This window comes from Pipra filicauda, unplaced genomic scaffold (assembly GCF_003945595.2).
Source record: "Pipra filicauda isolate LSUMZ 115617 unplaced genomic scaffold, ASM394559v2 scaffold728_size130481_pilon, whole genome shotgun sequence".
NCBI lineage: Eukaryota > Metazoa > Chordata > Aves > Passeriformes > Pipridae > Pipra > Pipra filicauda.
The window spans coordinates 111,098-130,486 of NW_024104896.1; the positions used below are offsets into that span (position 1 = coordinate 111,098).

General features: G+C 54.3%; 1 protein-coding gene and 2 long non-coding RNA genes across 5 annotated transcripts; all 3 read left to right on the forward strand.

Moving 5' to 3' along the window:
- The first annotated feature begins 10,433 nt into the window (after positions 1-10,433).
- Positions 10,434-13,772, forward strand: LOC114001185 (serine/threonine-protein kinase pim-1-like). The gene is made up of 7 exons (XM_039389422.1): positions 10,434-10,526; positions 11,043-11,432; positions 11,514-11,564; positions 11,769-12,135; positions 12,776-12,952; positions 13,221-13,370; positions 13,565-13,772. The coding sequence occupies exons 1-6, from the start codon at positions 10,434-10,436 to the stop codon at positions 13,325-13,327; spliced, it is 1,185 nt and encodes a 394-aa protein (XP_039245356.1). The 3' UTR covers positions 13,328-13,370; positions 13,565-13,772.
- Positions 13,773-13,789: 17 nt separating this feature from the next.
- Positions 13,790-16,284, forward strand: LOC113997268. 3 transcript variants are annotated; one of them, XR_003544048.2, is made up of 3 exons: positions 13,790-14,453; positions 15,248-15,360; positions 15,863-16,284. It is a non-coding gene; the product is annotated as an uncharacterized LOC113997268 (long non-coding RNA). The 3 variants fall into 3 exon arrangements; XR_003544050.2 differs by having other exon boundaries at positions 15,252-15,360; XR_003544049.2 differs by having other exon boundaries at positions 15,277-15,360.
- Positions 16,285-16,299: 15 nt separating this feature from the next.
- Positions 16,300-19,293, forward strand: LOC120324849. The gene is made up of 2 exons (XR_005566504.1): positions 16,300-17,928; positions 18,511-19,293. It is a non-coding gene; the product is annotated as an uncharacterized LOC120324849 (long non-coding RNA).
- The last annotated feature ends 96 nt before the right edge of the window (positions 19,294-19,389 follow it).

Below are 19,389 nucleotides of genomic sequence, written 5' to 3' on the forward strand. Positions count from 1 at the left end.
GGGCAGTGAAAGAGAAGAGTTTTATACTGTATAATAGGAGGTAAGATTTAACAATCAGGGTGGCAAGAACTGGAGGAGGTTTCCAGAGAAGTGGATGTCCCATCCCTGCATTTGTCCAAAGTGAAGGACTGTGAGTAACCTGAATTAATAAAATATGTCACTGTCTATGTGCAGGGACTTGGACCAGATGAACTTTAAGCTCTCTTGCAAGCCAAATCATTCTGGGATTCTTTTGAGTCTAAAGTCCCAAAGTCCTTCTCCAAAGAATTTCCATTTTTGAGGACATGAATTGCCATGTTTTTGGAGAAACCCTTCTAAGCCCAAAAGGTAAAGAATCAATTCCAAGGAAGTGCCAAGGTATCTGTATGAAACTGTAACCAAGTGGGTCAATGGCAGAACCTCTCAGGGTGACCTTGCAACTGAGGATAGGGGATTCGACCTTGGGGTCTGACACTCATGATGGGCAGCCAGAAAGGGGATTTGGGGACTGGGTAAGACTTGTCCTGGGATGTCTAGGAAAGAACCAAAGCAAGGGGAGGATCACAGTGGTCACTGGAGGAACAAGCATGAGAAAACAGAGAGAAAAGAGGCTGAAAAAGCTGGTCATGTTAAACAGGAGGCTGGTCAAGACACGTCCCTGGCTGTGCCCTGCAAGTGATCTCCACAGCCTGTCCCCTTTTCTTAAGAACTCCATTGCCAAGAAGTTTCTGTGGGGAGGGACCTCTCTGTTCCTGGCACAGATTGTGGCCCAAGTTCCAGCCCCTGCAGCAGGAGCCACAACTAGTCAGGTCTTGTGTTCTTTGGGGGGCCAGACTGTGCCCAGACTGGGGGGTGTGTGTGTTGGAAGCACAAAAGAGTGAAGCGAATGCAAAGCTAAACACCCAATGTAGGCTGACTTTGTCCCTAAGTGGGGGCTGAGAATTGGACCCAACATGTGCAGGGACAGATGGAGGGGTTTGTCCCCCTGGCCCTGCCCAGAAGGGACACCTTTCAGGAAGGGTTGTGGCCTTGGCTGTGCTGAGGGTTGCCCCGGGCAATGCAGCTTGGGATTGCAGTGGCACTGTCAGGGCTCTGCAGAGCTCCTGGCAGTTCCTGCCTTTGTCCCCAGCAATGCCAGAGACCTGCAGGGGTTGCAGTCACTCACTTGTGCTCTTTGGGACCCCGCCTGGCTCTGCTGAATGTCAGCAGGCCTGGAGTTCCCAGACTGTTCCTGCATCCAGGGTCGGGCCTGCAGTGACGTTTGTGCAGCATTCAATTGGGGCAGTGGCAGGATGGCCATGGATCCATTCCTGCACAAACACAATGGGGCTCCATCCCAGGCAGGGAGAGAATGGGCCCACAAATGTTGGAAGGAGAAGAACCAGGGAGTTTTGGCACTGTGGAACCCCATGGAACCAAAGGAACCCTGGGACATGGCGGAACCTCATGGAATCAAGGGGACATTGTGACCCTGCAGCACCTCCTGGAACCAAAGGGAGTCTGGGACGTGGCAGGGCCTGATGGAAACAAAGGAACCTCCTGGGAACAAAGGGACCGTGGACACTGCCAAAAGTCAGGGAGACAAGGGAACCCCAGGACACTGTGGAATCTCCTGGAATCCAGGGGCCATTGGATCCTCCTGGGGCCTCCTGGAACCGAAGGGAACATGGGACACTGCGGAACCTCATGGAATCAAAAGGACCCCGGGACTTTGTGGAATGTCAGGGAATCAAGGGGCCAGTGTGACATCCCAGAACTTTTTGGAACCAAAGGGAACCAATGGGACATTGTGGAATCTCATGGAATCAAGGAGCCATTGTCCCACTGTGGAGGCTCAAGGAATAAGGGATCCAATCTTTGCCTCAGATTTTTCCAACAAATTAAATTTAAGGAATTGCAGAAGTGTGATTGAACCACTTTTGTCCCACAGGTTTTAATGATTGGCCAAATGAGAATATTTACAGACAATTAATCCTTTATTCATACAAATGATCAGACAAAAGATCTAAAGCAGAATTATTTACTACACAATACAAAGGCTAAAACTACAAGTAGTACTGTATAAGATAGGATAGTGCACTATATTGAAGCAATTATTGGAACAATTATATTAAAGCTAGGCAAAAGAAATAATTATTACATAGAGATCTGATGGAACTCACCCAGACCAACAGTCGTGGGGAGATTTCTTTTGCTCAGCCTTGAGGAGTGTCCTTGGAGGGCGTCCCCACCCAAGGCAGGAATCTCCACACATCTACCCCAAGAAGGGCTGTGTTAGAAGAACCTGCCTGGATGAAAGGGGACTGGACTTCTCTAGTAGGAAGGGATTGACTGCTCCTCACAAATGGACAGGCCAGTGAGCAGCTTCTCTGTCCCATCCAACTTCCAAAAGCAGGAGGTGTGTTTGGAGTTGGGTGAACCAGGCTGGTTTGAGCATCATTCAACACCAAAACCATTCCCAGGGTGCCACTGGTAACTGGCAGATCTCACAGACAGCTTGCATGAGAGCTGGCACTGTTGGCATTGTCTGATGGCATTTTAGGCCTTCTCAGGGTAGGCCCTCCTGCCCCCCGGGTCGAGAGGTTGGCTGTGAAAGTCCATCCTGGAGATGCACAGGGAGCCAAGAGTTGGGCTCCTGAGTGACATCCAACAATGGACAGGGGGATGGGACTGACCAGATGAAAGTGTCTCAGGTAGAGCTGGACTGGCAACACAAGGGGGAATTATTCCTGGCTCGCTGGGCCCAGGACACCTCAGGTCCTGAGGGAAGAGGTGCAACATCCAGCTGGGCTTGTGATCCAGGGCTGCATTTAACCGTGGACACCAACTGCCAGGTTCTCCAGACCTGGGAAACATGTGCTGCCATCAAAGAGGCCAAGAGGGTTAAGCCCCTGTGGGGTGGGGGATGATGGCTGAGATAGAGATGTGGGCAGGCCTGGCAGATTGATCCCAGCACACTCCCCAAACCCACCAAGGCAAGCTCTACGTGCTGACCATGGTGGACACAACCCCTGGATGGCAGGAGATACCCCCTGTTCCTCCCACCACTGCCCACAACACCATCCTGGGCCTGGAAAAGCAAGTCCTGGGGAGACACGGCCTTCCAGAAACACTGGAGTTGGACAGCAGGACTCTTTTCCAAAACAACCTTGTGCACACCTGGACCAGAGAGCTCAGCATGGAGTGGATGGATCCTATTCCCTGTCAGGCACCAGCCTCTGGGAAAGTAGAATGGTAGAGTGGACTGTTCCAAACCACCTGGAAAGCAATGGGCAGGGGGACCTTCAAACCTTGGGATGTGCATTTAGCAAAAGCCACCCAGTTAGTTAATCCTGTGACCTCAAGAGATAAAATTCCAGGGCAATTCAGTGTCTAAGATCAGCTCAAAAGAGCAGGTCCTTTAATCAGGCCCACAGGCCCAGGGGAACACACACGACGCGCCCTCCCAGGCAATGGTTCTACAGTTTTAGAAGATGGTCTGTCCAATGCCAGAACTCTCCAGCCCCCAGTTCTGCCCAGTTCTGTCCCCTGACAGGCCCTTGGGGAATTGGGTTTGGGGTCTTTGGGACCCCTTCTTCCTCATCTTTCTCTTCTTCACAGCACGGACAGTCCTTGGAGCGCCTCCAAAGTTCTGGACTGGAAGGTTGCTTTGTCTGTTGTGGGATCTTGTTGTCCAGGCCTAGGGTGTGATGTTGTTCAATAGAGGTGTTTTTCTACAATTCTACTTTGAAAAGACATCTAAACATGCTGAAGGAATTTAGAAAGTTTGATATCACATGGGGCAATTGGGTTGGGTCTGTGTAAAGTACTCTGCTAAATGGTGGCATATAATACAGCTCCATTAACATCTACAGTTACTACACAACTACTTTTAAAATCGAAAAAGAAAAAAAAATCCAGAAAGCTTTAAGGCATCACATAAACCTTGTTAGTTAACTCTACCAGTTGAACTGGCCCTGCCCAAAAAGAACCTCTATATACCATTGAAGAGGATAAACTCCCTGTGGTCCATATGAGGAATATGTTGGGGAGGACAGTTGGGATTAGTCCTGCCTTAAGCAAAAGCAAAGCCACCCAAGGGATTGTTTCTGCTCAAGGACTTGGGTGCACCTGGTGGATGATGCAGAGGGATGGGGAAACACTCTGTGTACCTCAGGGGGATTTGATTTTTGGGTCAGAACAGTCCGTGATGTTGAATTGTAGAATATTGTTTGCCCAATGATGCTCCCACTGTGAACCAGAACTCCCACGAACAATGAGGTCCTTTCTTATGTACATTTTTTTATTTTCTATGCTTTTGATGTCTTCTTAAAAAAAGTCCTGTTTCCATTCCCTCCTTCTTCAGTCGCCCCCATCTTGTGTGTCCCAGAGACTTTGTCTAACTGGGGAGTCTCCTATTGGATTTGAGTGACATAAATGAACCTGCAATAACCTTTTGTGTGAGATTCCTTTCCTGGGCAGAGCAGGACGGATCAGGAGATGAGAACAGCTTTCTGGCTGCCCCAGCTTAGGGACTGGCCCTGTGCCTGGAGCTGGAAGAGTTGAGACTACTGTGCAAAGTGGACTTCAGTGGAGGCAATGTGGACTTAATACATAGCAGAGGAAGGAGTTTTGTTTTTTACTGAGCTGTGCCTTCCTTTAGGTTTGTTTTCTGGCAATAAATGAACATCCCTCTGTGTCTCGGGCAGCTCTTTCTCCAAGCCAAGCAGGTGGGAGTTGGTGCCAAGGAGCTGAAACCTGCAGGTCCAGCCTTGAGTGGAGGGAGCTCAGATTTGCCCAAGGCTGCTTTGAGTGCCAGGGGTTTGATGAGGGAATGGTGGGGTGGGGATATGGATAAAGTCTGACGGATTGTCAATCATAAGGTGTCTTGATTTTCTTATCTATTCAGACTGAATTAGGAGGTGCTTGGGATCAATATCGACTGGGGATTACTGATATCAGTGTAAAACCAGGAAAAAAGGAAACAGGTCACCAAAAAGACATCTTTTCTCATGGTTTTAGTAATACAACATATTCACTTTGAATGCACTTCTGAGATCTGTCTAATTAACCACAAAAGAATTGAAGACTTGGAAGTAAATTATTCCCAAGGCTTGTCTGGTTAAGATGCCATCAGTGAGAAGAGAGTGTGGAGGAATGAGCAGACAAGGAGACCATCCCTGGGACTGGGGAAGCAGGAACTCAGAGTCACTGGTTTCAGGTGGAAAATGGACTGTGGGATGTTTCTGGGAGAGCCCCTAAAGGGTGTGCTGGTTTCAGGGGGAGTACAGTTAAATTTCTTCCCCATGGCTGGTGCAGGGCTGTGTTTTGGTTTGTGCTGAACACAGGGTTGATAATCACAGAATGACAGAATAGGCTGAGTTGGAAGGGACCCACAAGCATCATCCAGTCCAACCCTTAGCCCTGCACAGGACCATCCCCAAGGGTCACACCATGGGCCTGAGAGGATCATCCAAACACTTCTTGAGCTCTGTCAGCCTTGGTGCTGTGCCCACTGCCCTGGGGAGCCTGGTCAGTGCCCAACGACCCTCTGGGGGAAGAATCTTTGTCTAAGATCCAACCTAACCCTGCCCTGACACACCTTCTAACCATTCCCTCAGTCCTGTCCCTGGTCCCCCCAGAGCAGAGCTCAGGGCCTGCCCCTCCTCTGCCCCTCCCCAGGAAGTTGGACCTGCACTGAGGTCTCCCCTCAGTCTCCTCTTCTCCAGCTGAACACACCAAGTACCCTCAGTGTCCTCACACGCCTTCCCCCCAAGGCCCTTCCCCATCTTCCTTGCCCTCCTTTGGACACTCTCCAATGGCTCAATCTCTCCCTTCCATTGTGTCCCCCCAAACTGCCCCAATGGTGCAGGTGAGGCCGCCCCAGGGCAGAGCAGAGCGGGACAATCCCCTCCCTGGCCCGGCCGGCCATGCTGGGCCTGATGCCCCCAGGACAGGCTTGGCCCTCCTGGCTGCCAGGGCACTGCTGACTCAGGGCCAACTGGCCACCCACCAGCACCCCCAGGGCCCTTTGCCGGCCCTGCTTTCCAGCCTCTCCTTCCCAGTCTGTCCGTCCATGCGGGGTTGCCCCATCCCAGGGCAGAATCCGGCACTTCCCCCTGTTGAAGTTCTCAGGGCTCCTAAAGAGCCGGGAGGTCACGGGATGTCAAAGAGCCCCACGGAGCTCAAGGGACCCTTGGGACACTGTGGAACCTCCTGGAATCAAGGGGCCTTTGTGACATGTGGGGCCTCATGGAATCAGAGGAACCCTGTGGAATATCATGGAATCAAGGGGCACCTGTGACACTGCAGAGTCTCATGCTCCAGAAGGAACCCTGGGACACTGTAGGATCTCATGGAACCAAGGGGCCATTGTGACACAGCATGGCTGCAGGGAATCAGGGCTCCAGAGTAAAAGTCCATGGCCTCATGGAAAAAATGAATTCTGGGACACTGTGGAACCTCAAGCAATCAAGAGGCCATTGTGACACTCCAGGGCCTCATGGAGCCAAAGGAACCCTGGGACTTTTTGGAACCTCATGGAGTCAAGGGCCAGTTGTGACACTGCAGAGCCTCATGGAACTAAAGGAATTGTGGAGACCTGCCGATGCCTAAAATCTGTCCTGACACAGTTTTAAACTCTTTTACTATTCTTGGCTGTTAATAAAGACAATCTGACTGTGTCACTAAAAATAGAAGTTTTATTCTTCCATCCTCCTCGTCCACCCCAAAATGGCAGAAAAGGCATGCAATGTTTACAGTGAAGCTTTTTTATCCCACCCAGCGCAGGAATTTCTAGGCTACAGGGAAGGAGGCACGCATGGACCTATTTAACACACTGTCACACACTTTTTCTAACTTATCCACACTAGTCAAATGTTTCTAACAACACACTGTCATTCTTAATTATAAATTAATTCCTATTTCATAAGTGGGGTGAACTAAAGCAGTCTCTTCCTTCTCATTTTTAACTTTGGTAGCAGGTGCTCACCGCAGGTGTCCTTCCCCTGAAGTTGCAGCTCCTTCTCTCCCTCTCACAGAGTGCCCAAGGCCGTCTGATGGATTCCATCCCTATCTCTGAGGCCTCTCTCTGGGGAGCTGCCTCTGGCTCTCCAGCCTGAACACCTGTTTGGTCTCCCACCCCCCAGCTGTGATTCAGTTTTCTGGAATGATTATAAATGAATTAAAAAGCTTTTTTGGGCCATGATCTAGGCAACTGCTGCCGTGGATAACGTGGATTGCAGGAAGGCAGAAGAGAAGGACGTGAAAGGGCCACCTGTGAGCAAAAGGTATTTTTCGTTTTCAGTAGTCTCTGAATTTTTGTTACTAGTTTTCTGTTTCTGTTTCTGTGGAAGAGTTCAGTGTCCTCCCTCCTGGGAGGGATGGGAATAAATGATTAAACATGGAAAACGTTGTGGCTGAGCTGTTCCAACACTGCAAACTGTCATTTGTCCAGATGGTCTAAAGATGTCCAGATTATTGAAAACCTTCCATATGTTTCTTTTCAGGGAGAGAGAAATATTTGATGAAGAAATCCAGCAAAGGCAAAAGTGCAAGGCCAAGCCTCAGCCTGCTGAGAGCTGAGGAGTGGCACCAGCTGCCTCAGAATTACATAGGGAAAATAAGAAACACAGAGGTTTTGGAATGGGATCGAGCCATTTTCAATGGGATTGATTCACTTTGAGGTGACAGACTGATCCCTCTCGACTTTTGGGATGCAGAGCTGGGAGAGACTGGAATGTTAATGGTCCACGGCTCCAACACTCTCCAGTTGCAGAAGCAGTGGGGGCTTTGCTGCCCATGGACAAAGGAACCGCCTGGGGAAGGGGGGGTTAATGGGGCTGGGGGGAGAGAGGAGGGGCAGCACCACGAGCAGGTGAGTCCTGAGACCCCCCTGGTGTCCCCAAGACCATCTTGGTGTCCCCAGCCCTCCCCTTGACACCCCGAGACCCCCCTGGTGTCTCCAATGTCCCCAGGGCCTCCCCATGGCCCCAATCCCCCTCCGACACCCCCAATTCCACTGTCCCCAAACCCCTCCCCACTGCCCCCACTGTCCCCAAACCCCATCCCTGATGTCCCCAACCCTCCATCTCACCCCAGGAGCCCCCTGGACCCTCTCACCCCAAAAACACCCCTCCTTCCCCCCACGCTCACAGAAAGGCCAAGGGCATCTGGGGACACACTGGGGACAGTTGGGGGGCTTTGTGGGGCACTGGGTGATTACTGGGGGATACTGGGACACACTGGGGGGAACCAGGGGGCACTGGGAGGGACTGGGGGGTTACTGAGAGGCGCTGGGAGGGCACTGGGAGGGACTGGGGGAGAACTAGGGCACACTGGGGGGCACTGGCAGATGACTGAGGAGTTCCTGGGGGATTACCAGGACACACGAGGGGACACTGGGAGGTTACTGGGCCACACCGGGGATTACTGGGTGCTCACTGGAGGATCATTGGGCCACACTGGGAGGCAGTGGGAGGTCACTGGGATGCACTGGGTGGTCACTGAGGGGGTTACTGGGCCGTACTGAGAGTCACTGGGAGGTCACTGGGCTGTACTGGGGACATTGGGATCCCCTTACCCAGATGTGGTACATCTCGTCCCTGGACTTTGGGGGGCACCACCAGGCCCCCACCCTGGGGGCTGGGGGACCCCCTGAACCGCACTGCTGAACCCTCCCTGTAGGATCTCTGTGTGCTGAGTTTTGCGGTCTCTGGGGTTCAGGGCGGGCATCAGGATCCCCTTTCCCTGAGGTCGGTCCGCCGGGCCGGCAGGGGCGCTGTGGCCCGAAAAGAAATGGCGGGTCCAGCACGTGACGCGGGGCTTCATGGGAGTTGTAGTTCTTTTATGAGCTCTCCGCCGGCGCGCCTGCGCAGTGCAGCCAGGGCGTTGGAAAAGCCCCCGAGCCCCGCAGCCCCCGAGAGGGCTCCAAGGCCCCGCGCTCTGCCCCTCGGGAACCCCCGAACCCCTCCGCTAAACCCTCCCGAGCCCTCCAGCCTTTCCACTCACAGTGCAGTGCACCCGCCGCCGCCTCCTCCATCACTTCCCCACAGCCCACATGGCGCTCTGTGCGCTCCCCGCCTCCAGAGAGACCCCCACACTCAATCCGCGGGCGGTCTCGCCCCCCGCTCGCCCGATGCCGCGCCCAGGCACCGGGCGAGCGGGAGAGGAAGACTTTGAGCCTTCATCCCCTGCGACCACCCGAGAGCAGCACCACAGAGAAGTGTGCAGGCGCCAGAAGGCGCGTCCCGAGATTTCCATGGAACACCGCCCACTCTGGGGGAGCTCGGGAAGATGTAAAAATGTGCAACGAATATGTATGAGCTAATTTCCCAGGAACTGGAACAGCCCTGTGTGTGCAGGGACACGGGTCAGGGGGTGCTCCCCCAGCAGCCCTCTGTCCCCACAGCAGGTTGGGAGCTCAGGGGGCCACCCCGGACCCCCCTTTCCCACCCCCCTCTGCCCCACAGCTGCTGCAGCACCAGCTGCTGGGTGGGGGGAGTCCCCCCATCAGCCCCCAGGGTTGGGGACCTGTGGAGAATCGTGACCAGAGCAAGCACAGAAAGGGTTACAGAAGCAGTGGACATTCCCAGTGCGGATCTGCCCCCTCCCAGAGCCCCAGGGAACCGCTCCAGGGCCCAACTGATGGGGGACAGGGGGGACCCATATGGGAACCCCCCTCCCTCTGTCCCCCTGCCCACTGTCCAACACCCCTTTTCTCCCCTCTCCCACCCCTTTCTCATCATCCCCACAGTCCTCAGCTCCCTCCCCGGCTCGGTTTGGGGCTGTTTCTTCCCCTCTGCCCTGCTCGGTTTCAGAGTCTCAGCCCCTTCCCTGCTCAGTTTGGAGGTCCCAGCCCCCCCTTTTCTCCCGTTCTCCCCCCCTTTTTCCACTGTCCCCTAAAAGGGAGCTGTTAAATATTGGGTGCTGAAAAAGCTGCTACATCGTGTCCATTCCAAATTAAGCCTGCATTTATTAGCATGGACTGGCATCCAAATGGCAGCAAGAAGAGTCTTCTAATTCTCTTCTTTTTAATCCTCTCTGCAGTCGCCAATTTCCCCTCGAAGCGGGCAGGAAAACAGGAACAGCCCTGGTGTGGTCGGGGAGCAGCGCTGACCCCAAAGGGCTGCATTTCCCCTGCCGATCGTCCTGCTCTGCCCTCCCCCGGGGCTGGCTCTGCCTGGCGCTGGCCGGACGTCCCGGGGCTCCTCACTGAGCAAACCCCTTCCCAAACTTCAGGGACAAGTCCAGACCCCGGCTGGCCCGGGAGGAAGCGACAGCAGCGCGGGCCGAGCGGGCGGGATGGGGTCCGAGCAGCGGCGGGAAGTTGCAAGATTGCCAGCAAAGAAGTCAAAATAAAGTGAAGAAGCTAAAAAAGCCCGTGGTCTCGGCATGGGTGCGGGAGGAAGGGGAGCTCCGTGACTCCAGCCGGGGCTGCCCCCGGGGCGCGCGGGGGCCAAACAGGGAACGGAAAAATGGACAAACGGACGAACCGACGAACGGACCAACGGCCCCGGCGCTTCGGCAGCAGCGGCGGCAGCAGCAGCGGCTCTAGCGACGCGCTCTCGGTCTTTCTCCTGCTCTTGCTCTTCCTCCTCTCCGTCTCCCGGTGTCCCTGTCCCGGTGTCCCTGTCCCAGTGTCCCTGTCCCGGTCCCGGTCCCCCCTCCCCTTGCCGGCCCGGGCCATGGCCCCGGCCGTTCCCCTCTGCCGGGCGGGGCCGCCCCGTCCCCGGCCCTGGGCGGCCCGGCGCGGTCCCGCCCTCGCCCGGCTCCCGGCGCGCCGGCTGTGGCGCTGCTGGGCGCTCCTGTGGGGCGGGCTGTGGGATGGGCTGTGGGATGGGCTGTGGGATGGGCTGTGGGGCGGGCTGTGGGATGGGCTGTGGGATGGGCTGTGGGGCGGGCTGTGGGATGGGCTGTGGGATGGGCTGTGGGGCGGGCTGTGGGATGGGCTGTGGGATGGGCTGTGGGGCGGGCTGTGGGATGGGCTGTGGGATGGGCTGTGGGGCGGGCTGTGGGATGGGCTGTGGGATGGGCTGTGGGATGGGCTGTGGGATGGGCTGTGGGGCGGGCTGTGGGGCGGGCTGTGGGATGGGCTGTGGGATGGGCTGTGGGGCGGGCTCGGCGTCGCCGCCGCTTGGCTCCGCCCGGCTCGAGCCCGGCGCCTGCCGGGGCCGGCGGGGGCCGCGGCCGCTGCCGCCTCCTCGGCGGCTTCCCCGACCAGAGCTCCGCCGCTCGCCAGCCCGGCCGCCGGCAGCGAGCCGCCGCTGCCCGCTGCGGGTGGGGAAGCCCGGCCCGGGCCGCTCGAGGGGCGCTCGGGGGCCGTGCCGGGCCCCGGCCCGAACGCTGACGGCCACGTCTCGCCCGCACGGAAGGCGAAGGGGCCCCTGCAGAAGCGCTACCGGCTGGGTTCGCTGCTGGGCAGCGGCGGCTTCGGCCGCGTCTACGCGGGGACCCGCCTGGCGGACGGAGCCCCGGTGAGTGCAGGAGGAGGAGGAGGAGGAGGAGGAGGAGAGCGGGACGGGCGAGCTCAACCCGCCGTTCCCCTTGGCTTGCAGGTGGCCATCAAAGCCGTGCCCCGGGATCTCATCCGGCGCTGGGGCGAGCTGGTGAGCGAGCGGGGCCAGCGGGAGAAAGCGGGGCGGGACGGGCGGGGACGAGCCGAGCCCGGGAGGGTGGAAGCCGCCGGGACACCTGGAGGGAGAGTGGGCGTGGGGTGGGTGGGGGACGGGGAGCATCCAGGGCTGGCAGAGGGGTAGCAGGCAGACAGGCACGGCATCAGCCCCACTGACGACCCCGTGGTCCCCCCGCAGCCCGACGGCACCCTGGCCCCCCTGGAGATCGTGCTGCTGGACAAGGTGTCCAGTGGGTTTCGTGGTGTCATCCAGCTCCTGGAGTGGTTCGAGCTCCCCAACAGTTTCTTGTTGGTGATGGAGCGTCCGGAGCGCTCTCGGGACCTCTCTCGCGTAATCACGGCGTGGAGGTTCCTGCCGGAGGAGATGGCGTGGGGGCTGTTCCGCCAGGTGCTGAAGGCCGTGCGGCACTGCACCAGCTGCGGCGTCCTGCACCGGGACATCAAGCCCCAGAACATCCTCCTCGACCTGGCCACCGGAGAGGCGAAGCTCCTTGACTTTGGATGTGCCACCTTCCTTCAGGACACCGTCTACACCCAGTTTGCAGGTGAGCCCACAGCCGGGGGATGCTCCTGGTGCCAGGCATCGCATGGCCATGCCCGGGTGTGGCACCAGAGATTGCCCCTTTTGCTGAGGGGGAACAGGATTAGTTCTTCAGCCGAGTTGCTTTTGGATGGGGCTGGGGGGTTATTGTGAGACGGGCCCTGGCCTTGCTGACAGCCTGTGCCACCCACCCTGTCCTGGGCTGGGTGTGGGGCAGGGGGGAGCCAGCCTGACCAAAACCCCCGTGAGGGTAGCAGAGAAGGGGGTCAGAACTGTGCACCAGCTGGCTTGGTGTGCAGGCAAGGAAGGGCTTGGGCTGCTCCGCTCACCTTGTTTGCCTTGGCTTATGATGAATTGTTGGGGGCAGTGCAGAGGGGTGGGGAGAAGGCATGGCTTTTCCCCACCACTGGGTGGGTTTTTCCCTTGCATGTAATAGTTGGGCCTTGCCAGGGCTTCTGCTGCCCTCTTGGACACCAGTGGCTTCTTCTCCAACCCCAAGTTTGTAACCAAGAGTCAGGGGCCGGTGAGAAGGCAGTGGGTCACAGCGTGTGCCACTGGGGCAGGCCCCACGTTGCCAGGGATGCTGGGGTGAGGCTCTGGGAGCAGGCAGCATCCACCTGATGAACTGCGTCTGTATTCCGCAGGAACACCGTCATACAGCCCGCCAGAGTGGATCTGCTTCAAACGCTACCGCGGCGAGGCGGCCACGATCTGGTCCCTGGGCATCCTGCTCTACCAGATGGTCTGCGGGAAGCACCCGTTCTGCAGAGGCACCAACACCATCTGGGACCAGCTCCCGTTCCCACCACGGGTCTCTCGAGGTGGATACCAATCTTTGTGGCACGGGGGGAATAACGGTGTTGGGAGAGGGCAGCGGGCTCACGAGGACGCCGCTCTTGAAGCTGTTTGTGTCCCATGGTTGGCTGGAGGAGGTGGCCTGTGTCCTGCCATCCTGCTCTCCTCCAAAAGGGAGAATCAATGGAGAAGTTTGGGCACAGCTCTGAGCACAGCCAGCACAGCCTGGGCACGTGGACAGTGGGACAAAGGGGACAGGATCCTTCTCCAACTGACCGGCGATTTTCCCCCCAGGGTGCCAGCACCTTATCAGGTGGTGTTTGTCCATCCGCCCCTCGGACAGGCCATCATTGGAAGACCTGTTGTGCCATCCTTGGGTGCAGGGCATTCACCTGCTCTAGAAGACAGGAGAGATCCACGTGCTCACTTTGATCCAGGGGCCTGGCAAGTAACACCTCCACACATCTCTTGGCAATAAGAAGCAAAGAAAACCAGACTTTTTTGTCGTGCCTGTAGCACTGAGGGGGGGTCAGCACATGGGAACATGCACCTCTTTGTGCTGGAGCTGGGCTGTAGACCCAGTCTTCCAAGTGCTGGTGGCCACCATCCAACCTGGTTTTGCTCATCCTGCTTCACAGACAGCTGGGCCCTCGGCAGAACACTGACAGCCTGGTCTGGCCCCCAGGGAAGGAGAAGGGGCCTCTGGAGAAGCTGTACCGGGTGGGGCTGCTGCTGGAGACATCGAGGACGACGTCAGGGATGACAAGCTCTTTGTTGTTGACCTGGACACCGGCGAGCTGAAGATGATGGACTCTGATTCTGGCCCCTTCCTCCAAGCCGTGCTCCACACGCTGTTTGCAGATGAGTCCACACCCAGGGGGTGCTCCCGGGCATTGCTCAGCCTGGCTGGGCACCGAAGGTTCCCCCTTTGCTGGCGGGGAACCCGATGAATTCTTCAGCCGGCTGCCAAGCTGCTTCTTGGCAGGAGGGTGGGCGGGTGCTCTGGGCTGGGTGTGAAATGGGAGCCCGGCTCTGCCCCCAGCCTCTGCCACTGCCCCTTTGCTGGGCGGGGCTGGGGCAGGGGCAGCCAGCCTGCCAAAAACAAACCCCCGTGGGGGGAGCAAAGGTGGGGCTGCAGAACACCAGCTGCTTTGGGCTGCAGGCCAGGAAAGGCTTGGGCTGCCTTGGCTTAGGAGCCTTTCTTTGGGGCAATGCAGCAGGGCAGGGAGAAGGCCTGGGTTTTCCTGAGCTGGAGGAGGTGGGGTTTTTCTTTGGTGTGGAGGGGTTGGGCCTTCCTCAGAACCCTGACAGAATGTTAACATTTCACCTTTTTTTCTTGTTTCCACTTTTTGTTTGTAATCTCTTGTCATGAATTTGTTGTTTGTTTTCGAGGGAAGAGTTGGAGCTGGTGCCCAGTCTGGATTGGGAAGGGCTGGGACCATCCCTGGAGAGGATCTGACGTCCCCTCTGAGAAGGCTGAGGACATCCTTTGGGACACGCTCTTCTTCCTGCAGCAGATCTTGTGAGGTAGATCCTTATCTTGCCCATCTTGTCAGCAGGAGTGGGATAATGGCTTTGGGGAGATGGCAGCAGGCACATGAACATCTCTTGCAGCTGCTGAGGAGGTTGATCTCCTGGGCTTGGCTGGAGGAGGTGGCACCTGTGTTGAGTAATTTCTGAAATCCAATCGATCTGGGATGACCCCAAATGACAGTTTAGTTTTCACCTTGCTCGAGCTGTATCTCAGCTGTTCTCTGAACAGTTCTCTCCCCCACCTGCCTGTTACTTCCCCACTGCTCCCTCTTTTCCCTGCAACGAGTTCCCAGCTCCTCATGGTCTCCATCAAACCATTGATAGAAGAAATAGAAACTCTACTCCCAGTACCCCAGAGTGCCCAAATGAGGAACAATGTAATCCTGGAGAAGTCCTAGAGAATTAGATAAGGGATGTCCCAAACCAGCAGGATGTAAACTAAGCCCTGTGTACCCAGATAAAAGAAGCACAGTGGTGCTGTGCTGCTCAAGAACTGAGCAGCACAGATGACAGAGAAGGCCCAGAAGGACCAGAAAAGGACTTCCAATAGGGGTGTGACTATGTAAAGCAGAGTAATGAATATGTATTAAGTAAGCAAGGCTATCAAATGCACATGTAAAGAGTGTGTGTAATAAAAAGCCCTGTCTGTCATTTGGCACGTTGGATTAGAGGAGCTCTCCTCTGAACCTCCAGCATGCTGAACAAAGAAGAATGCCCTTTTTAACATCTCCAAATTGGGTTAAGAAGTTTGTTTCTGCTGCTTTTGGGTGTAATTTTTGGCCCCCCAGACAGGACACCTCTGCCTGATCTCCCACAGATCTGAGGGATCACTGGATCTTCATGCCAGCACCAGGACTTTGCTGCAGAAGAGCACAGATCCCCAGCCCAGTCTGGGACACAGGTAAGATCCCACTGGATAATAAGGCATTCTCTTTGGGAATCCTGCCCATGTCAAATGTGTGGATCTTTCAGCACACTGGGTGGGCTCTTTGGTATTTTGGGAATCCTGCTCATCTGAGACCTGTGGATCTTCCAGCCCTTTGGGTGGGTTATTTGGTATTTTGGAATTTGGTATTGGCTTTGTTTTATCGATCAATATTGTTGTGTTCTCATTTGTTTCTGTATTGTAACATTTTGGGTCTAGTGTTTAGAGATGGGGAGTGGGCAGTCTGAAGGGGGAATTGTGAAGAAGTCCCCACTTGGTTGCATTTTGCAATTTTGGATGAAGTTTGGTGGCCCCCCCGGAGGAACAGCTCCCAGGGAGAATTTAATGAAGTGTTGTAATCAATGGGTGGCTGTTCTGGAACATTGAATTCTAATCCATTGTTACAGTTGGTGCTGTTTCAGAACAGGAACAGAAGTGGAAGGAGGTTCTGTGCATTGATGTGTTTTTCACTTTGCAGAACCTGTGAAATGGCAGAAGGATTGTGGTGTGAATGCAGCGCCCTCAGAGCCCTTGGTGTGAGCCCGGAAAGGAAAATCAAGGGAAATGGTTAAAGCCTTGTTGTTCAGTGTGGAGCACAGGAGAACTTTGTTCTCATCGTCTCCCCGATAAGGAGGAGGACTCAGATCTTCTGGTTGGCCCCACGGGCAGGTTGAGTGGGGGAACAGAGAATCAAGATGCAGAAACCAATCTTGCAGGGGAACTGGCATGTGAAGAGGCAGCTTTAGCATGTCCAGAAGAAAAGGGAGAGAGAATGTGTCAGAGAGAGAGCAGAGAGCTTCAGTGCAGCTGCAGGAAGAACTAGAGCTGAACAAGGAGGGCTGGGAGTGGCCCCCCTGTGTGATAGAACCCAGACTAAATGGCAAAAGCCTTCAAAATGATGATTCAAAGCCAGGATCCAGGCTAGAAGGATCCTATGTTAGAAGTGTTGTTTGGTAGTAGGGAGAAAGCAATGGTTGTTAAAACCAGTCAGAGGTTTTTGGAAGAGCAGATTTTGGTGGGGAATATCCAGGGTACATTGGACATTCCCTTTCCCACTGCAGATCCTGAATGGGATCCTAACATCCCTATTTTTAGAGAAAGGTTCAATAGATACCTGCAGTGGATGTTGTCTGCAATGAAACATGCCAGGCCAAAGGCAATGAACACGTCAAAATTCTCTGCAATGAAGCAGGATCACAGGGAATAGCCTACTGAATTTTTAAATCCTCTGGAAGAAACAGCACAAAAATATACTAATATCCATCCTGGAACACAGGGGGGAAGGACTCAACTGGCCCCCATATTTGTGGGGCAGTCCTCAGATGTGGTTAGGAGGGAATGACAAAAAGCTGAGGGACAAGATCAGTCTAATTTGGGGACACTGTTGGAGGTTGGGAGAATCAGCAGGAATCAACTCAGCAGGAAGGAGTTGCAGTTCTGGAAGAAATCCCTGAGGAAATGGTGCCCCCGGGGAGAGGAAGAGGATGAGAGCATGGGCAGCCTGCTTCAAACACCCCCCCCCAGGAGACTTGGGATCAATCCCTGTGCATCCTGTAAGAAAGATGGACACTGGAAATGGGATTGTCCACAACTGAAACTTCAGAACCCTCCCAACCCTCTCCTGGCATCACTGCAGACGACTGAGGGGGCACCAGAGGATTCTTCCCCATCAGAACATCTGGTTCCAGCCAAGCTAAGTACAATTGGTTGTGGCTGTGGGAACTTGTTCCCCTGTCTTAAATAAGGGAAAATGAAACTCAAGTCACAATTCTGGAACAATTGTCTGGTGTGCCAGGGAATTGGGAAACTGGGCCATTTTTAATGCTGTGGATTTGAAATTGGGAAAACAGTGGTTGGCTCCCCAGTGTTTGTATTTCCCCAATTCCCCAAAGCCTCTGCCTGGGAGAGATCTCTTGGCAAAATTAAATGCCACAATCCAATTTAAAAATGGTCAAATATAGGTTATTATTGCAGAGCCTAATTCTGTGGAAGGTTCTAGTTTTGCATGAGAGTCTCCAAAAGCAGAACTAATCCATCTGCCAACGTCACTTGGGGATGCAGTGATTCCAGTAGGATGGGCTGGAGAGGTGCCTCCATGATCCAAAAGAGCAGAACCTGTGAGAATTCCAGTGAAACCTGGAGTGGGGTTGGTCAGGCCAAAGCAATAGCCTTTGAAAATGGAAAGTTGTGAGGGATTCTCACTCTCTGTAGAAAAACTGATGAAATTTTGCTTGTTAAAAGAATGTGAATCTAAATGTAATGCTCCAATTTTGCCAGTCAAGCAGGCAAATGGAAGGCTATGCCAGTTAGTCCAAGACCTCAGAGCTATAAATGATAGAGTAGAAGATATACAAGCAGTTGTAGCGAATCCTTACACTTTGCTAACTCCCCTAAATGAAAGTTTAATGTTTCACAGGATTAGATTTGAAAGCTGCCTTTTTCTGTCTCCCTTTGAGTTGTGAAAGTCAAGAGCTTTTTGCTTTCAGATGGGAAAATCCAAAGACAGGGAGGAAAACCCAGCTGACTTTGGTGGTCCTCCTGCAGGTGATGCCAGCTCAGCTGATGCTAAGGAAAAACCTCAGGAGCAGTTAATTGAGTGTGAGATAAGGAAAGGGTTTGATTTGTGCCAAGGCACAGATGTTACAGGATGCATGCCCGCTGTGCCTGAGATGTGACATTTTATAATACTACCTGTCCATCCCAAGTGTTTCCACCCCGTAGCCTTTGCTCTGGTCTGCCCCGGGCCCACTCCCTGGGAATTGAGTCTGGGGTGCATTTCGGGACCCTCTCTTCATCCCCATCACCATCCTCAGAGCACAAAGGGTACACGGTCACCCAGTTCTTGACTCTGTTCTGTTGTTCAGGCCAAGATAGGAGTGTTCTCTAAACAGCATAGGCCTTGCCTTGACAAGAGACTAAACATTTCTACTGAATTCAGGGGTAGGATTGATATGGGGAGCATGGAATGGGGTAGGAGGGTTGAGGAATGTGTAAACTAAAGGGTGCTAAAGGGTGAGGAATACAATATAGCTACTTCTAAAATCTACTTCTGCTATAATTACATATAAAGCTTATAAAAATTAACAAAGTCAAAAAAAACCCTAAAAGGGTCTTAAGGCATCACAGGGGTTTAAAAATATCCCCCCAGTATTTGGAACTCAATTGGCAAAGGAACTGGAGGAATGGAAAAGTCAAAACCCTCTTGGAGCCTTGTTCCAGTGTGTGGATATTTTGACAGCCACTGATGCTGAGCAGCAATGTTGGGATCAGACACTATGGAATTTCCTTGGACTGGGTGGATATGGGGTGTCCCAAACACAAAGTGCAAGTAGTCCAGACCCCAGGAGCCTCCCTGGGCTTTGGAATTCTCCAAGGACAAGGGAGGCTGGGCCAGGAACAAAAGAAGCAACCTGTCAACTGCCCCAGCCCCAGCAAAGGAAGCCCAGAGCGGGATTGCTTCCAGACTAGAGGAGAAGTGTATTTGGGCAGAGCTGACTCAGGAGACAGCCCCTGGGAAAGTCCTGGTTGGGAATTGTTTCCCAGTGGGGGCAGCTTTGTCCAGCATGGAAAACAATTCTCTGGATGCACAGGAACTCCCCCCAGCAGGTCATGGAATTGGGGGCACTCCTCTGCAGTGCCTCAGCCCAGAAAGCAGAACCAATTGTGCTCACTCCAGCTTTGGGATTGAGTCAAGGAGAACAAGTTAATCCTTGGACTTGCTTGAAGATCTCCAGAAACCAACAGAGGCTGCTGTCCTGCATTGCAGAGTGCACCAAGAGGGGGAGACCAAAGCAGAACTGGGGAATCATTTGGCCCATAATTCTTCCAAAGAGGCTGCAGAAAAAGGCACTTTAGAGAGTAAAGTTTTGTCTTTAATAACCCTGACAGAGATACCTCTCCCAGTAGAAACAAATGAGTCTAGTGCTAAGGATTGTCAGCTCATTGAAACCTTAGAGCAAAATTTGCTCCAGGAGGCTGGGCAGTTACCCCAGGTGGGCAAATAAT

Excerpts from the sequence above, each read along its gene's own strand:
- LOC114001185 (XM_039389422.1), top strand. The coding sequence starts at position 10,434 with ATGGACAAACGGACGAACCGACGAACGGACCAACGGCCCCGGCGCTTC. Across the intron at positions 11,565-11,768 it reads TCCGGCGCTGGGGCGAGCTG|CCCGACGGCACCCTGGCCCC; the intron begins GTGAGCGAGCGG and ends GTCCCCCCGCAG. Across the intron at positions 12,136-12,775 it reads CGTCTACACCCAGTTTGCAG|GAACACCGTCATACAGCCCG; the intron begins GTGAGCCCACAG and ends TGTATTCCGCAG.